Source organism: Saccopteryx bilineata, chromosome 2 (assembly GCF_036850765.1).
Source record: "Saccopteryx bilineata isolate mSacBil1 chromosome 2, mSacBil1_pri_phased_curated, whole genome shotgun sequence".
NCBI classification, from domain to species: domain Eukaryota; kingdom Metazoa; phylum Chordata; class Mammalia; order Chiroptera; family Emballonuridae; genus Saccopteryx; species Saccopteryx bilineata.
Window position 1 is genome coordinate 22,556,654 of NC_089491.1, and position 21,614 is coordinate 22,578,267.

The window sequence follows — 21,614 nt, forward strand, 5'->3', positions numbered from 1 at the left end:
AGTGCAGAAGTGTAGAATTATGGGTGCAGAAGGGCTCAAGATGTGCTAACATTTTACAGAATACAAAGAAAAACATTACATTCTGGGAATGTGATATTAAAATAAAAAAAACATTCAGAAATCATGCATACTGCTGATTATGTTAAAATAACTAAGTTATTTTTAATAAAACAGACATAAAATATACATTAACATTTTTTATTTTAAAAAATCTGGGTTAAACATTCAAGTTACATGAACATAAAACCAAACCAAGCAACAACAGCAACTTAAAAAACAAAAGCACAGAACCTTGCAAAGTGTTAACAGACTCTACTAGACTATCAACTAGAGGCTGGACTAGACGAACATGGAAGTTCCTTCCGACTCTTGACACTTCGACAGAAAACAGATGTGGCGCGTGCTTTCACACTCATGTGCTCCCACGTACACGTGTGTGTGTGTGTGTGCGTGTGTAGGCATCACTGGGGGACAAGAGAAAATGTGGAAAACAGTACAATAAAATCACTCAAGTTACCATGTCCTGTATCATTTCAAATGATGTTTCCAGTGTTACAGAATTACTAATACCCTCTTCTACATTAAAATAAAATATATCAAGAACAGTGCAAACATTAGGACAGTTTTGTTGCTATCATTTGAAACATACGGCCACATAGAAAAGATTAAAATTTTAAATATATCTAAGTAGATAAAGTGAACAGACTTTTGTCAGTGACAGCCAAGCAAGGGGAGACCCTGGGGAAGTTATACTGGGAACCTGTCCAGAAGAGACGCTCTCCTTCTGGAAGAGGTTTGCTGTGCTTCAGAATGCCAAACCAAGCAAACGCAAGGCAGCCCATTCACTATGCTATTGCTAAATTTAAAGAAAACATGCTGGTGTTGTTGAAAAAAAATTTAGAGGTTAAATCGACAGGCCAAATTGGTAAATAAATAAAGGTAAAACCTTTATTCTGACAGGAAGGTTTTTTATTTTGACATCAAGGCCAATGATACCGGACATTCTGATGTGTTTTCAAACCCATGGAAAACAAAAAACAAAACAAAACAACCCAGCTTCCATTCCAACACTAACATCGTGGACTCCAGAAGCAATTAATTTGGTGTGTTGTTGCTTTTTACTGCTTTTATTCCCTTAGGAACTGTAAACATAGTTCCATAAATTTTTAAGTACAGTAGACTTATTGGGGGGGTCACTCTGTAAATTATATACATGTCTAACCTCTACACTGTACACCTGACACTAATATAAAACAATATGGAATGTCAACTGTAATTGAAAAACATTCAATTAAAAACAAAACACAAAACAACAAGGACCTTCAAGGATAGCTATGGCTACCTCCTCACTGCACTAGTCCCCTTCCTGCTGCTGAAACTAAACTTTCAAAACAAGGATGGTTTTGCCTGATGTCCGACCTCTTTTTTAAGACAAATATGTATGTCCTACAATTTTCTAGTTATTCCGTTGTTAGCTCTGAGTTTCAGGGGAGTAGAGAAGCACACGGGATGGCTTGAATAAGCTCCAGTCCAGGCTATCAGACCCCAAAACAAATGTGGCGGGGGACCCCTAGCCTTTTCTCACTTGGAAGTAAGGGACTCTCCCAAGACAGAATTTTTTTCCATGGTAATGGGGAAAACAGAGAGCTATTTCCATTTTATTTGTAAAAGATGCACAGTACCTGAACTTTCTATTTACACCATCGTGACCATATGTGACTCCCGTAAAAAGTGTGAAGAAACATGATGCTCTGATAGGGCAATTATTTTGAGGTAACTTTTTTTGCATTAGTTGCGCCCACTCGTGTGAGGACTTGGGCACTTTTACATATGTGGCTTCTAGCCATATTGTCTATTTAAAAGTACATATATCCTTCTTTTAGTTAAGTAATGATCTGATGGTCAATACCCCAGGGTCCCTTGAAGTTATGATATTAAGCAAAAGTTGATTTTTTTTAAACCAAGCTTTGTAGGCTATAGTATAATTTATCTTTCTAAGAACAGTATACAGATAGTTGATGTCCTGCATGCTTGTCGTAATTAAAAATATTTTCTGGCCCTGGCCAGATAGCTCAGTTGGTTAGAGCATCAGCCCAAAGTGCAGAGATTGCCGGTGTACTCCTCAGTCAGGGCACGTACAGGAACAGGTCCATGTTTCTTTCTCTTTTTTTTTCTGAAGCTGGAAACGGGGAGGCAGTCAGACAGACTCCTGCATGCACCCGACTGGGATCCACCCGGCACGCCCACCAGGGGGAGATGCTCTGCCCACCCGGGGCGTCGCTCTGTCGCGACCAGAGCCACTCTAGCGCCTGGGGCAGAGGCCAAGGAGCAATCATCCTCAGCGCCCGGGCCATCTTTTGCTCCAATGGAGCCTTGGCTGTGGGAAGGGAAGAGAGAGACAGAGAGGAAGGAGAGGGGGAGGGGTGGAGAAGCAGATGGGCGCTCCTCCTGTGTGCCCTGGCCAGAAATCGAACCCAGGACTGCTGCATGCCAGGCCGACGCTCTACCACTGAGCCAACCGGCCAGAGCCAGGTCCATGTTTCTGTCTCTGTCTCCCTCTTCCCTTCCTCTCTCTCTAAAATCGATACCACACACATTAAAAAAATATTTTCTGTATCTTAACATCTCCCTTCACAATTCCCTCTGGTTTCCTGGTATTTGGTGCTACAGAGTAGAAGTCTGAAGCCAGAATGCTCTTTTGTTTTCTGATAGGCAATTTATTTTACTTTCTGACTGGATGACGGCCAGGGTTTTCATTCTCTGTCCTTGGTGGTTTGAAATTATTTCCATGAGGTGCTTAGGCAGGGGTCTGGTTCACTTTTTTTGGGTGAGTCCTGAAATGCAGTGAGTCCTTTCAACCTACATACAGAGAGTTTCATTCGGTTCAGGAAAGATTTGATTTTTATGGTTGATGATATTTCTTCTTAGTGTAGTCTTCCCATCAGGAAAAGCAAATATCAGTGGTGTCATCTAATGTTCTGTCTTCCCATTATCGTTTCCCAGTATTTTCATTTCGTTCCTTTGGAAAGAAAAATTTCAAGCTTGTCCTTCACAGTACTGATGTGTTTTTTTTGTGGTACTGAGTTGGATGTCTATTCCAACTCAGGACCACAAACCAGATGGCTGAGATCTGGATGTCCCCATGGTCTGAGCCACTCCCCAGATTATCGTTAGTGCCCTCCAGCTGCTTAAGACTGGCTTTGTTTCCAGGGGAGACACTGTTTAGGGGACAGGCTAAGGAAACAAGCACTGAGTCTAACTGACCTGGGTCTGAGGGGAATGATAATAATACCTACCTAATAAGCAATTAAAATAAATATGTATTGATCACTTACTGCATCAGGCACTGTTCTAAGCACTGGAGATAACACCCCCCTTTCCTTTAAGCACTAGTACTATTGATAGTTTCTGTTTCCAATGTAGATTTTAATCTGATGTTGGTTTTACCTTCCTTAAACATCCTTCTTCCTAATCTATCTTCTTTCTCAGTTCATTTTTTTTTTTTGTATTTTTCCGAAGCTGGAAATGGAGAGGCAGTCAGACAGACTGCCGCATGCGCCCGACCAGGATCCACCCGGCATGCCCACCAGGGGGCAATGCTCTGCCCATCTTGGGGCGTTGCTCTGTTGCAACCAGAGCCATTCTAGCGTCTGAGACAGGGCAATGCTCTGCCCATCTTGGGGTGTTGCTCTGTTGCAACCAGAGCCATTCTAGCGTCTGAGGCAGAGGCCACAGAACCATCTTCAGCACCCAGACAAACTTTGCTCCAGTGGAGCTTTGGCTGCGGAGGGGAAGAGAGACAGAGAGGAAGGAGAGGGGGAGGGGTGGAGATGCAGATGGATGCTTCTCCTGTGTGCCCTGGCCAGGAATTGAACCCGGGACTCCTGCACGCCAGGCCGACGCTCTACCACTGAGCCAACTGGCCAGGGTCTCAGTTCATTTTATTGCACCCATTTCCATTTTGAGATAACTATTGCTGCAGAGGCAATAATTCTGTTCTTTCAATTACAACAAAAAAGAATTTTAAAATTTTCTCGTTTCTTGCAGTAGATCACTCTCATTATCAAATGTTCTGGAAGCTTTTCATTTTCCCTGTTTCAGCCACCTTGTTTAAATATGCACTTTTCTCTTTTCTCCATATTCATCTTTAAGTGTGGTCTTTTCTTGTCAGATCAGCACTTGCCCTTGGTTATGCTGTATGTCCACTTGCTTGCTTGTCAAACCCCATTTTCCAATACAGAGGTTGTTAGTCATGTGTCACGTCCAGATCTCCAAGCCCAGTTTCTAGTTTAGCCTTTTCTATTAAAGTGGTAGCCTTTCCTTCCTGTTACCAGGTTTTCTGCCTCTCTGAAGCAACTTCATAAGTGAAAATCACAGTATTTTCATGTTCTGCTACCTAATTATTGTTTCTGCTCTCACCTAAAGGGTGTTTACCTCAGAATGCACTGTGCCTCCAACAGATCCTCTCTGCCTTCTGCTCATTTCAGCCCTAAGGTTTGGTGTCTCGGGCTGAATGAAGTGGAGGTAGAAGGGTAGAGAACATTTTTGATTCCCCCTAGATTCCAGAATTGAGATTTGGCTTCCTTCTGGGTCCTTATGAGTGGTTTTCTAGAAAGATAGGAGCTCATTGGGGACTTATCAGATGTTGTTCTGACAGATGTAGTTCCATTAATTTTTAAAAATCTAAATCTTAGCTGTTTTCTTTATGGAGCATGTCCATGCTTCTCATCCTCACCCCCCAGATGCGTTTCCCTTGCCTCTCTCTCTCTCCTAAGCTCCAATAGCTCTTCTTTTGCTCCTGTTACTTGTTTCCTGGGCCCATTTCTTTACGGCTCACTTCTTTTACCTCTGTGACTTTGGTTTTTTGTTTGTTTTTCTATTTTTCTGAAGTTAGAAGCTGGGAGGCAATCAGACAGACTCCCGCATGCGCCCGACCGGGATCCACCTGGCATGCCCACCAGGGGCGACGCTCTGCCTATCTGGGGCATTGCTGTTGTGGCCGGAGCCATTCTAGCATCTGAGGTGGAGGTCATGGAGCCACTCTCAGCACCCGGGGCTAACTTTGCTCCAATGGAGCCTTGGCTGCGGGAGGGGAAGAGAGAGATAGAAAGGAGAGGGGGAAGGATGGAGAAGCAGATGGGTTCTTCTCCTGTGTGTCCTGACCGGGAATCGAACTCAGGACTTCCACACGCTGGGCCGACACTCTACTGCTGAGCAAGCCGGCTGAGGCTCCTCTGTGACTTTCTAAATAAACTTTCTCTTATGGTTTGAAAAAAAAAAAGTTGAAAAATCCAAATTTCCCCAGCTATGGTATAAAGAAAAGAGTTCTGGGTTAATTTTATAGTTCTGATTTGACCACTTATTGTCTCGCTGACCTTGGACAAGCCCTTTAATATGTCTGGGCTTTAATTTCCTTATTGGTACATCGAGGGAATCAGACTCCATCATCTCAGAGTTACCTACATCCTATTGTTTCTTAAAGTCTCAAAACAGAAAATAAACATGTCCCGATAAAGGAAAGAAAAGAAACATGACAAAATAAGTTTATTTTGTGATGAGGGTACCATAAGCCTAAAGATGATAAAAATCCTCGGACACTAAAATTAAAAAGTGAAAATAAAAAACCTGAGCATATCATTGTGACATAGGTTAGGAAGTCCTTTACATTCTAAGCAGTGATACCAATGTTCAAAGGGGTGCAGTTTGTAAATTACTTGACTTTTTTTTTTTAATTTTTATTTTATTTATTCATTTTAGAAAGGAGAGAGAGAGGGAGAGAGAGAGAGGAGAGAGAGACAGAGAGAGAGAAGTGGGGGAGGAGCAGGAAGCATCAACTCCCACATGTGCCTTGACCAGGCAAGCCCAGGGTTTTGAACCGGTGACCTCAGCATTTCCAGGTTGACGCTTTATCCACTGCACCACCATAGGTCAGGCTTACTTGACTTTTATTAGACTAAATTGGCATGACCATCTTCCCTTTAAGGAAGACAATGAGTAGAACAAGTTACTTACTGGATAAAGACAAGGTTCTCATCAGGCATTAAACGTTACACTCATTCATAGAAACCACCAGGCTTTCCAGGAACTACTGAATTGTACCATGTGACCAAGGGGGAATAAGGTGTGACACAGTATGGTGTAGGAAATGAAATATCCCTCAAACAAATACAAACTATGTTTAATTTTTATTTTATTTTTTTGTATTTTTCTGAAGCTGGAAACGGGGAGGCAGTCAGACAGACTCCCGCATGCGCCCGACCGGGATCCACCCGGCACGTCCACCAGGGGGCGATGCTCTGCCCATCCGGGGCGTCGCTCTGTCGCACCAGAGCCACTCTAGTGCCTGGGGCAGAGGCCAAGGAGCCTTCCCCAGTGCCCGAGCCATCTTTTGCTCCAATGGAGCCTCGGCTGCGGGAGGGGAAGAGAGAGACAGAGAGGAAGGGGAGGGGGAGGGGTGGAGAAGCAGATGGGCGCCTCTCCTGTGTGCCCTGGCCGGGAATTGAACCCGGGACTCCTGCACGCCAGGCTGACACTCTACCACTGAGCCAACTGGCCAGGGCTATGTTTAATTTTTTAAAAGCTCCATGATAAATGGGACTTCGGTGGGCCTGAAGAAGGTGGTTTTGTGTAATGGACTGAGAACTGGGCTCAAACTTAAGTTCTCCAGCTTATTAACTCTCTGAGACTTCGGGAAATTCACTTAACTTCTCTGAGCCTCGGCTTCTCAGTAAGTAAGATGGGAATAATTAGACCTCCCTTGCATAGGTGATATGAGAAATGAATGAGGGTATGAGGCAAGCTGTAAGAAAGCACTCACCATTAGGTTAGCCAAATTCGAACCTTCTAGAAACTTATTTGAACAAATAGTAACCATACCTAGTTAAAAACAAAGTAATTGAACCACTGATACTGATCATAAAATATCTAGGAGCCCATTCTCACCTCAGTGTGGGGACAGAGATCTACCCGGTTGCTACCAATAGCAGTGGCAGCACTGTGAGCCTACATATAATCCAGTGATCCGTTTCTTAGGTTTTAATAAATGTTTCCTGCAATTATTAACTTCCATACAAGCTGCATTTGATAAGGAATAAAGCACTTTAAGCTTAAAAATCTGATTCTGATCAATAGCCCAACACGAGGAACTTCTCTGGATTTCTTGGACAGTGAGAACAAGAAGTACTCAAAATGATCATCATAGTAATAACAGGCAAACTTTGCCAGAAAGATGGGCAGCCTTCCTCAAAGGAGTTTTGGGAAATCCTGTGATGTCAGAATACACGGATACGGATATATAATCTCGAGATGTTAGTTTATCATCCCATATGAAAAGGAGTTGGGCCTTAGCTCATCATCAGTCTCACCCTCCACTCAGATATTTGCCAAGCTAGTTAACTTATGTGGAAAAATACAGCAAAGATTTTTACCTAAGAACACTGCCTCAACAACTGAATGTTTCTATTTCAATATATAGCATTAGAATTCACCCAAAGCAAAAGCATTGAAAGATATATATGATTTTGAAACTTTTAATGTATCCTTCTGGTTGGGGCTGCATGTTAACAACTTCAAAATATATACAAGCCTGAACTAGACTAAATGGCATGCTCATGTGCAGAAAATGAGGTAACTCTCCTTGGAGGTCTTCATTTTTGCATTTATTGATGCCTAAAGTTAATTAATTACTAGCCCAAAACTGTTTAGCAGTCCCGATTTTAATAAAAGAACAAAGTCCCTGACCTGTGGTGGCACAGTGGATGGAGCATCAAACCTGGAACACTGAGGTTGCTGGTTTGAAACCCCGGGCTTGCCTGGTCAAAGCACATAAGAGGAGCAACTGCTATACTACGAGTTGGTGCTTCCTGCTCCACCCCCTTCTCTATCTCCTCTCTGAAATCAATAAATAAAATATTTTAAAAAGCAACAACGTGATGCATGTTAGATAAGTATAATAAACATTGTTTACTTTATTTAAGTAGGAACATGTGGTCAATGTTAGCCTACACAGAGAAATAATCAACATCCTATTGCCTAAAGATAGCAAGATAATTTTAGAAGTTGTGAAACATGAAAACTCAAGAAAACCATTATTCCTAAAGAAAGCGCTGTTCCAGTCTAGTGAGAAGCAATAATTGAGAAGATTCCCTCTATGACCTTGAAGAACTAGGAGTTTTGCTTCCGAGTTCTGCCCCTTCCGACTTATATGGTTTGGAAGAAGCGCGGAGGTGTGACATTATTCACTTCAGAGACGATCCACTCCAATGACCCCACTTCATAGCTGAGGAAAGTGAGACCAGAATTTGCCGAGTGAGTAGTGAAGAACCCCCATAGTGATCTAGTGATCTTTCTATTACAAGAGACTTCAGCATCTCCATGAGGATTATTTTGTCCAGACTCTCCCCATGACACTCTATAAAGATGGAAGGAGATGGTAGAGCGCTTGATGTTTGTAATAAGACTGAATTAAAATAAAGATCCAGGTAACAGAATTCCACATTTCTTCAAACACCATTTATCAGTCAGGGCAGATGAACACAGCATGTATTGAATATATGACCCAAGGAAAGATGGAAAACACCACATGGCCAAGGAGACCATTTCTTTCGCAACTTTGGTTAGGTTCTTCCTTAATACTCCCCTTTGCAAACACACTAAACAAGCATTACAAAGCTTCTTAACATTTCTCCACTCTCCGTTTATTTTTGCTAATAGCTGAGGTATCAGGGCTCGGCTGTGTTGGAGGTAGAATTGGATAGGCATAAATGTGACCAGATTATAAGGTTTGGTTGCCTCTTCAAGTTCAATAGTATAAAGGAAAGAATCTCCATAATGGAAAAAATAAGTGGTCCAATGCAGATCAGTTGAATAATACTAGTCATTACTATTACCAAAAGTTGTAACTAACATAGCTAACATTTACTGCATGCTTACTATGTGCCTAGTGCTGTGCTAACCCCTTGATATTGAATTGAATCATGCCCTTCAAGCTGACACCCTATTACCTCTTGCAGAATTAACTTCTCAGGGGAGACCTGATGGATTCAGGAAGGAGGTGCCAAGGAAGCAGGGCTCACTCTAGAGCAGGTGCAGAAGGTGCTGTGGGCAAGAGCTCACCCCGAGGACCCCACAGGTCCTCTTGTAACACCTACAGCACTGCCATTCCTGAGGCACAACAAGAGGCAACTTTTGCCCCGGTGAACCTGCAGACTCCTGATCCTCGTTCCAATTCTGAGCAAAAACAAACAAACAAAAGCAACTAATGGTTAGTGAAGAAAATACTCTTAACTCCCCCCACTTCCTTCTCTTAGGACTCTCCTTTTCCCAGGCTCAGGGGAAGGGGAGAAAACCATGGCGTCTCCAGTGGGTATGGTTTAGGGTGGGCTGGAAAGACAGAACCCCGCCTGAGAACCAGCTACCCCGCCCCACATCAGCTTCTCTGAGGACGGCCCGGCCATCGAAATGGATAGGTACTTTGCCACAGGTTTACTAGGCGTTACCACAGATAAATTTAAAGTGTGCGCGTGCATACAAACATACACATCTCCACACAAATATATAATGAAGTACCCAGGACAGCAATTGATAAATGTGTGTTCTTTCTCACCCCTACTCCCCAAGGAGGCGTGTAATAAACAGCTTTCAGGATGCCGGGAGACAGTTCTTTCATTCCAGCGGATATCATGGAAGATTCCTCCTCCTGATTTTATATTCTAATCACTCAGTTCAGAACTCTGGGGACTGATACTACATCAAATATGTAATAAGTAACAAATGTGAGGCAGAGATGGTTATTCAGCTGATGAAAAGCCACTATCAACAGAAAGATGACAACCTCTGGATCAGTTATTGCTACTTCTGGAAATGTAAAATCTGAAAAGATCCCAGTGGCTCCTAATGGCAATTTCTTCTTGAGTCTATTTAAAATAAAAATGGGTATTTTATTTAATTAGGCTGCGGGCTCTACCTTGAATAGTTCACATAGGTTCTATTTCTGTTTAAGCGCAGAACTGACAAGAAAAAAATGACCGTCTGCTTTTCACAAATGAAATATCCTTTGGGTGTTTAGCAAACTAATAGAAACTGTACCTAATGTTTTGTGTCTCTTTTTAATTAAAACTCTAAAATCACTATAGAAAACCATAATAGAACAGTATGCATTATCAAGTTGTAACACTGAGTTTTAAATATTACTTGTTATTTATATACAGAGACATACCATAATTACTCTATACTCAGGGAAGATCAACTAGTAAACAACATTACAAATGTGCAGAAACTGAAAAGGGAACAACATTAATCCTTAAGGCAGCATTGGTTGAGTCCCTCTGGTAAAAAAGTATTACATATATATTTCAGTGACCAGTGAGTGGTTTTTAAAAACAATTAATTAAAATAAATACTAAAATAATATTTTGAAAAAGAAACAGGGCTGATGTTTTAGGACTCCTGCAATTCCAACTTCTGTCGAAATTTTAAATTTGAATCAGAAAGCCCACACAAGGAACACAACGGTATAAAGTTGTAGCAGTCTTTCCTCCAATACAAAATAAAGATCCCTAGAAAGGATTATTATGAATTAGCACTCTTTGGGCTCCTTTTTCACTTCTCATTTGCAGTCATTATTAGAAAATTCTGCGGACGTTTTCAATCACAAATGGTCAGGCTGGATATTACCTGAGTGAAATGGTTGCAAACGGCATTAATAACCTGTCAACATGCTCAGATGCTTACACCTATGTCCTTAACGCTGGGTTTGCTTACCTGGTCAGCTGCCTACAGCATCGTGTTCCAAACACTGGTGCCGAGATAAATGATGGTGTCTACTGGGGCTGAAAAAGTCCTACTTTGACAAAAGTGCTTTAATAAACACATTTGCTGATTTGTGGCCTTTTGCAGCTTGTTTGGTTGGGGTTTCAGCCTAAAAATTACCTCTAGTTCTTTTACAGATCCAGTGCTATAATGCTGACAGAACAACTGTGTGACACAAAGAACAGGTTAAAAAAACAACAACCAACAACTCTAAAATGCACCCACACGAGAAGAGCGTTCACGTGACGCTGAGAAATAAAACGTAGGCACTTCTGCTTCAGGAGGGTTTTCACATTTTGATCACAGATCGCTTTTCCAAGCCACTTTCCTTTACTGCTGGAAATTCCCTCATGGCACAAACCATCTAGTTTACTGGAAACCTTGCTCTCAACAGCTTTTGGTGCATTAATCTTTTTTCATAAAATTGTCTCCGCCGACGCAGAGGTAAGTTCCTCCCAGGGCGGGGAGCGTGACCAAGCCAGCCTCCACCACCTTCCACCGAGCAAGGCCGCCTGCTCGGCAGAACCGAGTTATCCATCCACACACTATAAAGAGGAGTGTCAAGTGCAATTTTTCTTCTGGAAATAGTTAACAACTGCCTCTCTCTTTCTGGTTCTTATTGGGAGTGTAATTCAACAAAGTGTATATGGTCTTCAAAACATTTTAAAGCTACTAGGCTACAGGAAATTTTTAAAAATCACAAACAGTTTTTCTTTCTTTTCTTTTTTATAAAATCCGTGCTAAAAAGGCACTAGATAAAATGAACTTCCTTGTTCCTGTGTATGTAGCAATTATACATTGTCTTAGATTCTATAATTTAACAAATAGGTGAGACACATTTGGATAAAACATCCTAATTATTCAGACTCATCTGCTTTCAGTTCAAAAACCCGAAGTAGAAGAAAAAGCAGGTCACACTGCCAGAGACCGGCCTGGCCATGACGTCACGGTCGTCCCCAGCCGCCTCTGAGCAGTGGCCTGGACCCAGGGACGGCTCACTGGCAGCAGCTGTGGGAGCCAAGCCTCCTGGAGACCTGAGTAAATGAGACGAAGGTGAAGTTCTCACAGTTTTCCAGCTTGACCTTCTTGGCTAAGTTTGGGACAATTCCTCGAAGAGACCGGAGTCCCATCCTCTGGTCCTCGTACCACACACTGCCCATGTCTATGGCCTCCTTCCTGGCAGTAAGGTAGAAAGGGGACTTGGCCTCCATTTGTGTGGGTGGCCGGTGGATGTACATGTACTTATAGAGGAGGCAGTACGGGCACTGTTTGTGTCCCTTGGAATGCTCGTGGTATATTTTCCCATGACATAGCCTCGTGGAACCACTGCGACTCTCCCGCTTGACACTGTCTGTCCGGGCAAAATAGGGCTGGTTTTGTGGGTCTTTGAGCAGCTCGATGTCACCATACATCAGATCTGCATGCTCCTGCAGCGTCCGCATATTCAGGTACTGGCTGTTATACTTGACCACAGTGGACAGGAGCGTGATAGGGCTGTCGTCTCCGAGGCACCCGGCCTGCCACATCTCCTCCTCGTCAGAGAGGGAAAAGTAGATGATATTGCGAGAGCGGGCGCCCGACATCCCTGCCTTGCTCAGGACCCACAGCTTCTCCTTGAGTTTCTTGGTGGAGGAACTGAAGGTGCTGCTGGTGATGGAAAAGCCCACACCTGCGTTCTTCAGGATGCGGTCCAGGCCTCGGCGAATGGCATGGAGCGAGGTGGCCAGGAAGTCTGAGCCGTCACTCTTCTTAACGGTGACATAAAAGTTCTCGAGTAGCTCGTTCAACTTCACTGCGGGGATCTCAAATGAGACAAACACTGAGGTTACACATTTGAGGACACCCACATAGCCAGACCCTTCCTTCCTTCTCCTAATCCTCACCAGGGGTGGTACTGCAGACAAGACATTGTGTGGCCTCTAGAGGGTTGACTCCTTAGCATGATATAGTGGAAAGAACAGTGAACTTCAAGCTGGAAGATCTAGGTTCCATACTTGGCTCCACTTAATCTCTTTAAACCTCAGTGTTCCAAGCTGCAAAATGGGACATAATAATCAACACCTTCTCCAAGGATTGCTATAATACTTAAAGTTGTGGATGTGAAAGGGTTGGTAAACAGTGATGAGCGCGCACACATGTAAATATATATATATGCACATATACATGTTATTATTATTGGCCTTTTTAACTTTCATTATTTCTCTCTAGAAAGCCCTTTCTTCTCTTTTGTAGCAAATCTTTTATTTTCCTCCCCTTCAATAAAATTCAACCTTCCTCTCTGAAGAATACCTAAACTGAACTTAACAAACTCGGAATCATTCCGACATTAATTGCCTTGATAACCTGCACATAATATTTGGTGCTTCTGGCCCTAAACATGGTGCCATAGGAAAAGACCACTGACACGTCCAGTTTGCAGAGCAGGCCAACGATCCTTGAATTTTCACTTGAATTTATCAGAATAGGTCTGGAAATATCTCTGGCTTAATAACCTATTGGGTTCTGACATCAATATTTGTTCAACAGATAAGAAAATTTAGTGACTATACAGACAATTAGAGAGAGCTCCTCACTGGGGTATGGCATGAGGAGAAGAAAGCTTTATCTTCAAGAGGGAGCTATAAAGAAAAAAGCAGACCTTGCTCAAAGTCAATTCAGGCTGGATACACATTCTAGGACAAAAGAAAGCCTCCATAAAAAACGTTTTAAAAGTAGAAACCGTACGGGTGACATTTATCTTTCTAACGGCTGTTGGGTCAAAAGGAAAATAAAAACTGAATTACAGATTTAAAATGAACCAAACTGAAAATATTACATATCAAAATGTATGAGATGTTGCATTTAACATTCCAATAACATCACAGTCTTGAATAACTGTGCTGGAAGGCTTTATTAACAATAAGCAAACATTATTCAACTTACAAAGCTAGAAAAAGCCAAATTAGAAAAAATAGTAGCATGGATTAATAACAATGAAAAAAATGAATGAACTAGAATATATATAAATTAGAATAGATATAAATAAAACTGTATCTATAAAGTTGACAAATTTCTAGGAGGTCTGAAAGAAAGAGGAAAGGAAATACACATGAACAGTATTAGAATGAGAAAGACTGTAACTACAAAAAATGAATAGAGAATATGAAAGAACATCATATACTTTATGCATGTTAATTTGAAAATCTAGATAACCTGAACAATTTTTTAGCAAAATATAAATTACCAAAGTCGATTCCATAAGAGGGAAAAGATCTGAAGAGCCTCAAACAAGAGAAGAGACTGAAATGATTATCAAAGATGAATAATATCGTGCCTGCAGAGAAGGCCTTGTGGAACTGAACCAGCTTCTTTTGTCTTTAAACTGATTTGAAACATAGGAAAAGAAAAGGTTCTTCATTTTTTTTCCTAACCCAAATTTTGCAGATACAGCTTCAAAAAAGAAAATATATGAATATAAAGGTAAACTTCCCTAAGTAAAGAAGCAGTGGTTTTGTTTTGCATGGTAGCATGTTAAATAAAATATGTGAACATTAGAACTCTGCAGAACAAGGACATGGCTCTGATATGCACACGTAGCAATTAACATGGTCCCACACACAATGAGGACGGCCTCTAATCAAACCACACTCAGGACTGCAGGAAAGCAATACCAGATCAAGACAAGTAAGGATGATCGCAGAGGGTAAGGATGATTCAATCGCAGTAAATATTTTAATATAATTGACTTATTCATATAATGAGAATATGAATTTGATAAATATTTAAAAAGTATTTGAAAGACTATGATTGCCATTTCAAATTTTTAAAAATTCAACATGCAATACAGTGTACAGAAAATGTGTAGCAGAATTGTGCATCTGAAACTTATATAATTTTGTTAACCAGTGCCATCCCAATAAATTCAATTAAAAAAATTGAATAAAATTGTTTTACTATTATTGATTTTTAGAGAGAGACAGCAAGTGGGTAGAGAGAAAGAGAAACATCAATTTGTTGTTCCACTTATTTATGCATTCACTGGTTGGTTCTTGTGCGTACCCTGACTGGTCAAACATGCAACCTTGCCATATTGGGAAGCTGCTCTAACCAACTGAACTACAAAACCCGGCAGATAGTCTTTTTATTTATTTATTTACTTGTTTACTTATTTATTTTAATGTTCATTTTATTGGTTTTAGAGAGGAGAGAGAGAGCAAGAGAGAGACAGGGACATAGATCTGTTTCTGTATATGTCCTGACGAGGGATCAATCCTGCAACCTCTGTGCTTGGGGATACACTCTAACCAATCAAGCTATCTGGCCAGGCAGCAGGTTTCTTATACAAAGAAAAATACTGCCTCCCTGGCTGGTGGCACAGTGGATAGAGTGCTGCCCCAGAGAATTGAGGTCGCAGGCTGAAGCCCAGGGTCACTGATCCCGAGGTAGCTGGTTTGACCCCAGGGTTACTGGCTCGATCCCCAGGATGCTGGCTCAACCCATGAAGTGACTGGTTCAAGTACTGATCAGGTCACATAAATTCTAAACTCTGTACCCTGTATTCAAGTCTTTGCAATCTGGTTCCACTCTGTGAGAGGTTATTTGCAAAAATAGCCACAACAATTCCTCCCCTCCCTGTTCCCACACGCATTTGCAATGTGACCTTGCTGCTCCTCCCATTAAGAGGTAGAATCTATATATATTCCCAACCTTGGAATCTGGGCTGCTGTGACTTATTCTGACCAAAAAAAATGTAGCAGGTAACAAAGTGTGAATTCCAAACCTAGGCCTCAAGACATTCTGCTTTTGTCTTGTAGGTTCTTACAAGTTCTGCTTTCATCATCTTATTACAATGTTGCCATGTGAGAAAGCCCTGTTAGACCATGGGAACCTGTGAAGCAGAGACAAGCTGTTTTTCTTACAATATCCAGATGACTGCACCTACATGGGTATCCCAACTGAGCCCAGTAGAAGAACCCAGCTGAGCACAACCCACAGAATCATGAGCAAATGAAATGAATGCTGTGTCAAGCCACTAAGTTTTAGGGTGGTTTGTTACATAGCAATAGATAACCGGTACACACCCTATTTCTCTAGCCTCATCATCTGTTCTCTTTGTGCATCATCACACTCTATTTCCAGCCTCCTTGAACTTTGTGTCATTCACAGAAACCACAATGACCTTTCAGGCTTCTACATCTTTGCATATGATGCTTCATCAGCCTAAAATACATTTTCTTCTTTCTCTATTTGGAAAATCTCTATTCATTATTTCAGATCTAGTTCAAATTCTGCTGTCTATATAAAGGTTTCTCCAGCTTCCCTAAGCAAAGTTATTCTCTCACCAGGGAGTTCACAAAACTAAAATTTTATTATGGCCCTCACCATACTGTACAGGCTTTTATATATTTATATGTCTGTCTCTCAAAGTGGACTGAAAGTTCCTTGAGGCAAGAACTCTACCTTATACATGACTGGGTCTTCACCACATACCAGAAGGCCTGAACTGTATCACTGGTGCCCAAAGAACTAATAAACACGGGCTAAATCAAAAAATTAACCTTGGAGTCATGAGAACCAAGCTGACTTATGATGCAGAAAATTTTTCTGATTTACACAGAAGACCACAAGTTTCAGAGTAAAATCAAAGCAAAAGCAATCCCTGGAGGAATGTCAAGACACAAACTTTATACTGCTTGCACACAAGAAACCATTCATTCTGGCCCATGTTGGCTGCCTCCTTAAGTTTTCTCAGACTGAGTTTTGGTTGGTGATTATTCCTCCAGGTTACCAAGGTCCTCACTTTGTTTTAAAGACACTGCAAGAAACTATTTTCCTTCATCAGCCACTCTGAATAGATCTACCATCTCAAAAGTTTGCCATGGGTTATAAATTTGGTTTCCTTGATATACAAATAACCAATGAGAAGCAAGAGCTTGGACATGGGGCTGATGATTCTAGATGGGAAAGAACAAAATAAGAAAAAACACACACCTGACATGTTAGACCCCTGGTTGGCAAACAGCGGCTCTCGAGCCACATGAGGCTTTTTGGCCCCTTGAGGGTGGCTCTTCCACAAAATACCACGTGCGGGCACTATCTTGACGGTTTAAGTTTTAAAAAATTGGCTCTCAAAAGAAATTTCAGTCGTTGTACTGTTGATATTTGGCTCTGTTGACTAATGAGTTTGCCGACCATGGCGTTAGAAAAATTCCAAAATTCTGAAACCACGCAACAATCCCTGTAACTTGCAAGAGTTATAAGACAAGTGCCCTGGCTGGTTGGCTCAGCGGTAGAGCGTCGGCCTAGCGTGCGGAGGACCCGGGTTCGATTCCCGGCCAGGGCACACAGGAGAAGCGCCCATTTGCTTCTCCACCCCTCCGCCGCGCCTTCCTCTCTGTCTCTCTCTTCCCCTCCCGCAGCCAAGGCTCCACTGGAGCAAAGATGGCCCGGGCGCTGGGGATGGCTCTGTGGCCTCTGCCCCAGGCGCTAGAGTGGCTCTGGTCGCAACATGGCGACGCCCAGGATGGGCAGAGCATCGCCCCCTGGTGGGCAGAGCGTCGCCCCTGGTGGGCGTGCTGGGTGGATCCCGGTCGGGCGCATGCGGGAGTCTGTCTGACTGTCTCTCCCTGTTTCCAGCTTCAGAAAAATGAAAAAAAAAAAAAAAAAAAAAAAAAAAAAAAGAGTTATAAGACAAGTAAAACCAAAAACAAGTAAAACCTTGGGGGGGATGCCTCAAACCTCAAGCTCCTCCCCCCTTTTTTGAGAGAGAGAGAGAGAGAGAGAGAGAGAGGGACAGACAGGAAGGGAGAAAGATGAGGAGTATCAATTCTTCATTGCATCCCCTTAGCTGTTCATTCTTTCTCATATGTGGGGGGTGGAGGGGGCTCCAGCAGAGCGAGTGACTCTTTGCTCAAGCCAGCAACCTTGGGCTTTAAGCCAGTGACCTTTTGGCTCAAACCAGCGACCATGAGGTCATGTCTATGATCCCACTCTCAAGCTGGCAACTCTGTGCTTAAACTGGTGAGCCCACACTCAAGCTGGTGACCTCAGGGTTTTGAACCTGGTTCCTCAGCATCCCAGGCTGATGCTCTATTCACTGCGCCACCACCTGGTCAGACTTAAACTCCCCTTTTGATAATCTTGTCTAGGGGGATGAAGGAAGTGGAGAAAATGCTTATGAACTACAAGTATTTTAATAGGAAAACAAAATGAATCTCAAAATAACCATTGCAACAACAAAATGAGTTCACGTTTGTAGTCACCAGATTTTACTTTATTTAGAAATATAGGCCTGACCTGTGGTGGCGCAGTGGATAAAGCGTCGACCTGGAAATGCTGAGGTCGCCGGTTTGAAACCCTGGGCTTGCCTGGTCAAGGCACATATGGGAGTTGATGCTTCCAGCTCCTCCCCCCTGTCTCTCTCTCCTCTCTCTCTGTCTCTCTCTCTCTCCTCTCTAAAATGAATAAATAAAAATTAAAAAAAAAAAAAGCACTTTCTTAACTTTAAAAAAAAAAAAAAAGAAATATAGGTAACTGAACTTCAAAATGCTCTACTTTCTGAGCGAGTTGAAGGGCTATAGAAGTCAATGAGGTAACAACCTTGGGGGAGATGGGTCAGTGAGGATTGGGTCACACTTGTGTTGAAAAAATATTAAGTTAAGTATATATAGTAGAGCAAAGAGTGATCACAGAGTGAGAATGACAATATACACTCCTTATTTAAATGGTATTTTGAAGTCTTATTTGACTCCTTGCTTTATTCTTTAAACCAATAAATTTGAGGCTCACCAGCTGCCAAACCATGATCAAGACCTGTTATCTACCTTGTCTGCTGCCAGCTGCATCTCTCTTTAAAGCTACATCTAGACAAAAAAATATCTTTCATTGAGACCAAGAAAGTGAGATAAAAGATCCGGGGCCATGATGCCTCAATTCCTTCTTTTAACTAAAGATTGGCTAATTCTCTAAGATACTGGCCTTTCTTAAGAATTCATTATTTAAAATGTTTGTGACCCGTGCGAGTAGATTACAGAGGACTGAAATATATCTTCTTCCTTGTCTATTATTCCTCTAGATTGGTGCCTTACATAGGGGAGACTAAGAAATACCAGTGCCTACAAGTGGTGATAAGGTGCACTCTACAGAACATTTTCCTCACCGGGGGTGTGTATGGCATCTAAGCCAGTGGTTCCCAACCCCTGGGCCGCAGACTGGTACCCGTCCGTGGGCCATTTGGTACCGGTCTGCAAAGAAAAAATAAATAACTTACGTTATTTCCGTTTTATTTATATTTAAGTCTGAACGATGTTTTATTTTTTTAAAATGACCAAATTCTCTCTGTTACATCCGTCTAAGACTCAATCTTGACGCTTGTCTCGGTCATGTGATACATTTATCCGTCCCACCCTAAAGGCCGGTCCGTGAAAATATTTTCTGACATTAAACCGGTCCGTGGCCCAAAAAAGGTTGGGAAGCACTGATCTAAGCCATGGAGGGGTGGAGAGATGAGGCTCTTTTCATGGTTTCCTGCATGGGAATGTAAAGGTTCCTAGTAACAGACCACTGTCTTCACAGTGACTTCACTGACCTCTGGCCTAGAAAAGGTTAAGGTTAGTGAGGACGAAGAAACAGTGATGGGGGGGTCTGTGAGAATAGGTGAATTTAAAAAATATTAATACAGGTGAAAGTTACATTTCATTGATTTTTGTTTTTTGGTTGTGAAATATGTATATATACTGCTCACAAAAATTAGGGGATGTTTCAAAATGAATATGAAGTTATAAAATATCCCCTAATTTTTTTAAAGTTTTTATTTATTTATTTATTTTTACAGAGACAGAGAGAGGGATAGATAGGGACAGACAGACAGGAACGGAGAGAGATGAGAAGCATCAATCATTAGCTTTTTGTTGCGACGCCTCAGTTGTTCATTGATTACTTTCTCATATGTGCCTTGACCGTGGGGCTACAGCAGACAAGTAACCCCTTGCTCGAGCCAGCGACCTTGGGTCCAAGCTGCTGAGCTTTTGCTCAAACCAGATGAGCCCGCGCTCAAGCTGGCGACCTCGGGGTCTCAAACCTGGGTCCTCCGCATCCAAGTTCGACACTCTATCCACTGCGCCACCGCCTGGTCAGGCATATCCCCTAATTTTTGTGAGCAGTAAATAAAATTTATAATCTTAACTATTTGTAAGTGTACAATTCACTGGCATTAAGTACATTCATGATGCTGTATCACCATCACCACTCTTCATTTCCAGAACTGTATCATTCCAAACAGAAACTGTACTCATTAAACGATAACCCCATATATTCTCCTCCCTCCAGCCCCTGGTAACCTCTATTCTACTTTTTCTCCATGAACTTGCCTCTTCTAGGTACCTTACATAAATGAAATAATACGTATTTGTCTTTTTGTGTCTAACTTTTTTCATTTAGCATAATTTTTCAAGGTTAATCCACGTTGTAGCATGCATCAGTACTTCGTTTCTTTTTACTGCCAAATACTATTCCATTATATGGATATGCTACATTTTGTTTATTGTATTTTTATTTTTTTATTAAGTGAGAGGACGAGAGGCAGAGACAGACTCCCGCATGCACCCCAGCGGGATCCACCTGGCAAGCCCCTTACCGGGCAATGCTCTTGCCCACCTGGGGAGTTGCTCCGTTGCTCAGCAACTGAGTTTTTCTTAGTGCCTGAGGTGGAGGCCACAGAGCCATCCTAAGCATGTGGGACCAACTCACTCCAATCGACCCATGGCTACGAGAGGAGGAGGGAGAGAGGCAAGAAGGGGAAGGGGGGAGAAGCAGATGATCACTTCTCCTGTGTGCCCTGAGCAGGAATTGGACCCGGGACATCGGCATGCTGGGCCGACGCTCTACCACTGAGCCAACCGGCCAGGGCCACATTTTGTTTATTCATTCATCTGACCTTTGGGTTGTTTCTACATTTTGGCTATCGTAAATAATGCTACAATGAGTATTTGTATATAAGTTTTTGTATAGATATATGTTTTTCATATTTTGGGTCTATGCCTAGGTGATAGAGTAACTCTACATTTAACTTTTGGAGAACTGCCAGACTGTTTCCAAAGAGGTTGCATCATTTTACATTCCCACCAGAAGTGTATGAGGATTCCAATTTCTCTTCATCCTTAACAACACTTGTTACTATCTGGGGTTTTTTTGTTTTTGTTTTTTTTTTTTATTCTAGTCCTTCCTTCCTACTGGATGTTAAGTGGAATCTCATATGGTTTTGATTTGTATTTCCCCAATGTCTAATGAGGTTGAGCATCTTTTCATGTACTTACTGGCCATTTGTTTATCCTCTTTATAATAACTGTTCAATGTCCTTAGCTGCCAATTCTAAAATTCGTGTCAGTTTTGGGTTGGCTTTGACTCATTCACATTTTTTTTTTTTGACAGAGAGAGTCAGAGAGAGGGACAGATAGGGACAGACAGATAGGAAGGGAGAGAGATAAGAAGCATCAGTTCTTCATTGTAGCTCCTTAGTTGTTCACTGATTGCTTTCTCATATGTGCTTTGACCAGGGGGCTACCGCAGAGCGAGTGACCTCTTGCACAATCCAGTGACCTTGGGCTCGAGCCAGTGACCTTTGGGCTCAAGCTAGTGACCATGGGTCATGTCTCTGATCCCACACTCAAGCCAGCAACCCCATGCTCAAGGTGGTGAGCCCATGCTCAAACCGATGGGTCCGCGCTCAAGCCAGAAATCTCGGGGTTTCGAATCTGGGTCGTCCGTGTCTCAGTCCGACGCTCTATGCACTGCACCACCACCTGGTCAGGCTTGACTCATTTATTCTT

The 21,614-nt window shown here is 42.2% G+C and overlaps 1 protein-coding gene across 4 annotated transcripts in view; it reads right to left on the bottom strand.

Moving 5' to 3' along the window:
- Window positions 1–289: 289 nt before the first annotated feature.
- KIAA1958 (KIAA1958 ortholog) overlaps window positions 290–21,614 on the bottom strand; it is a 168,056-nt gene continuing 146,731 nt past the window's right edge. For 2 of the 4 annotated variants that reach the window (XM_066256494.1, XM_066256497.1), the window contains 2 exons: window positions 3,734–12,611; window positions 3,377–3,666 (listed from right to left, as the gene is read on the bottom strand). In XM_066256494.1, coding sequence (XP_066112591.1) covers window positions 11,805–12,611 — 807 coding nt within the window. In that variant the 3' untranslated portion in view covers window positions 3,377–3,666; window positions 3,734–11,804. Of the gene's footprint in view, window positions 3,020–3,376; window positions 12,612–21,614 lie in introns of those variants that run through there. The other 2 variants (XM_066256496.1, XM_066256495.1) reach the window with 2 other exon arrangements.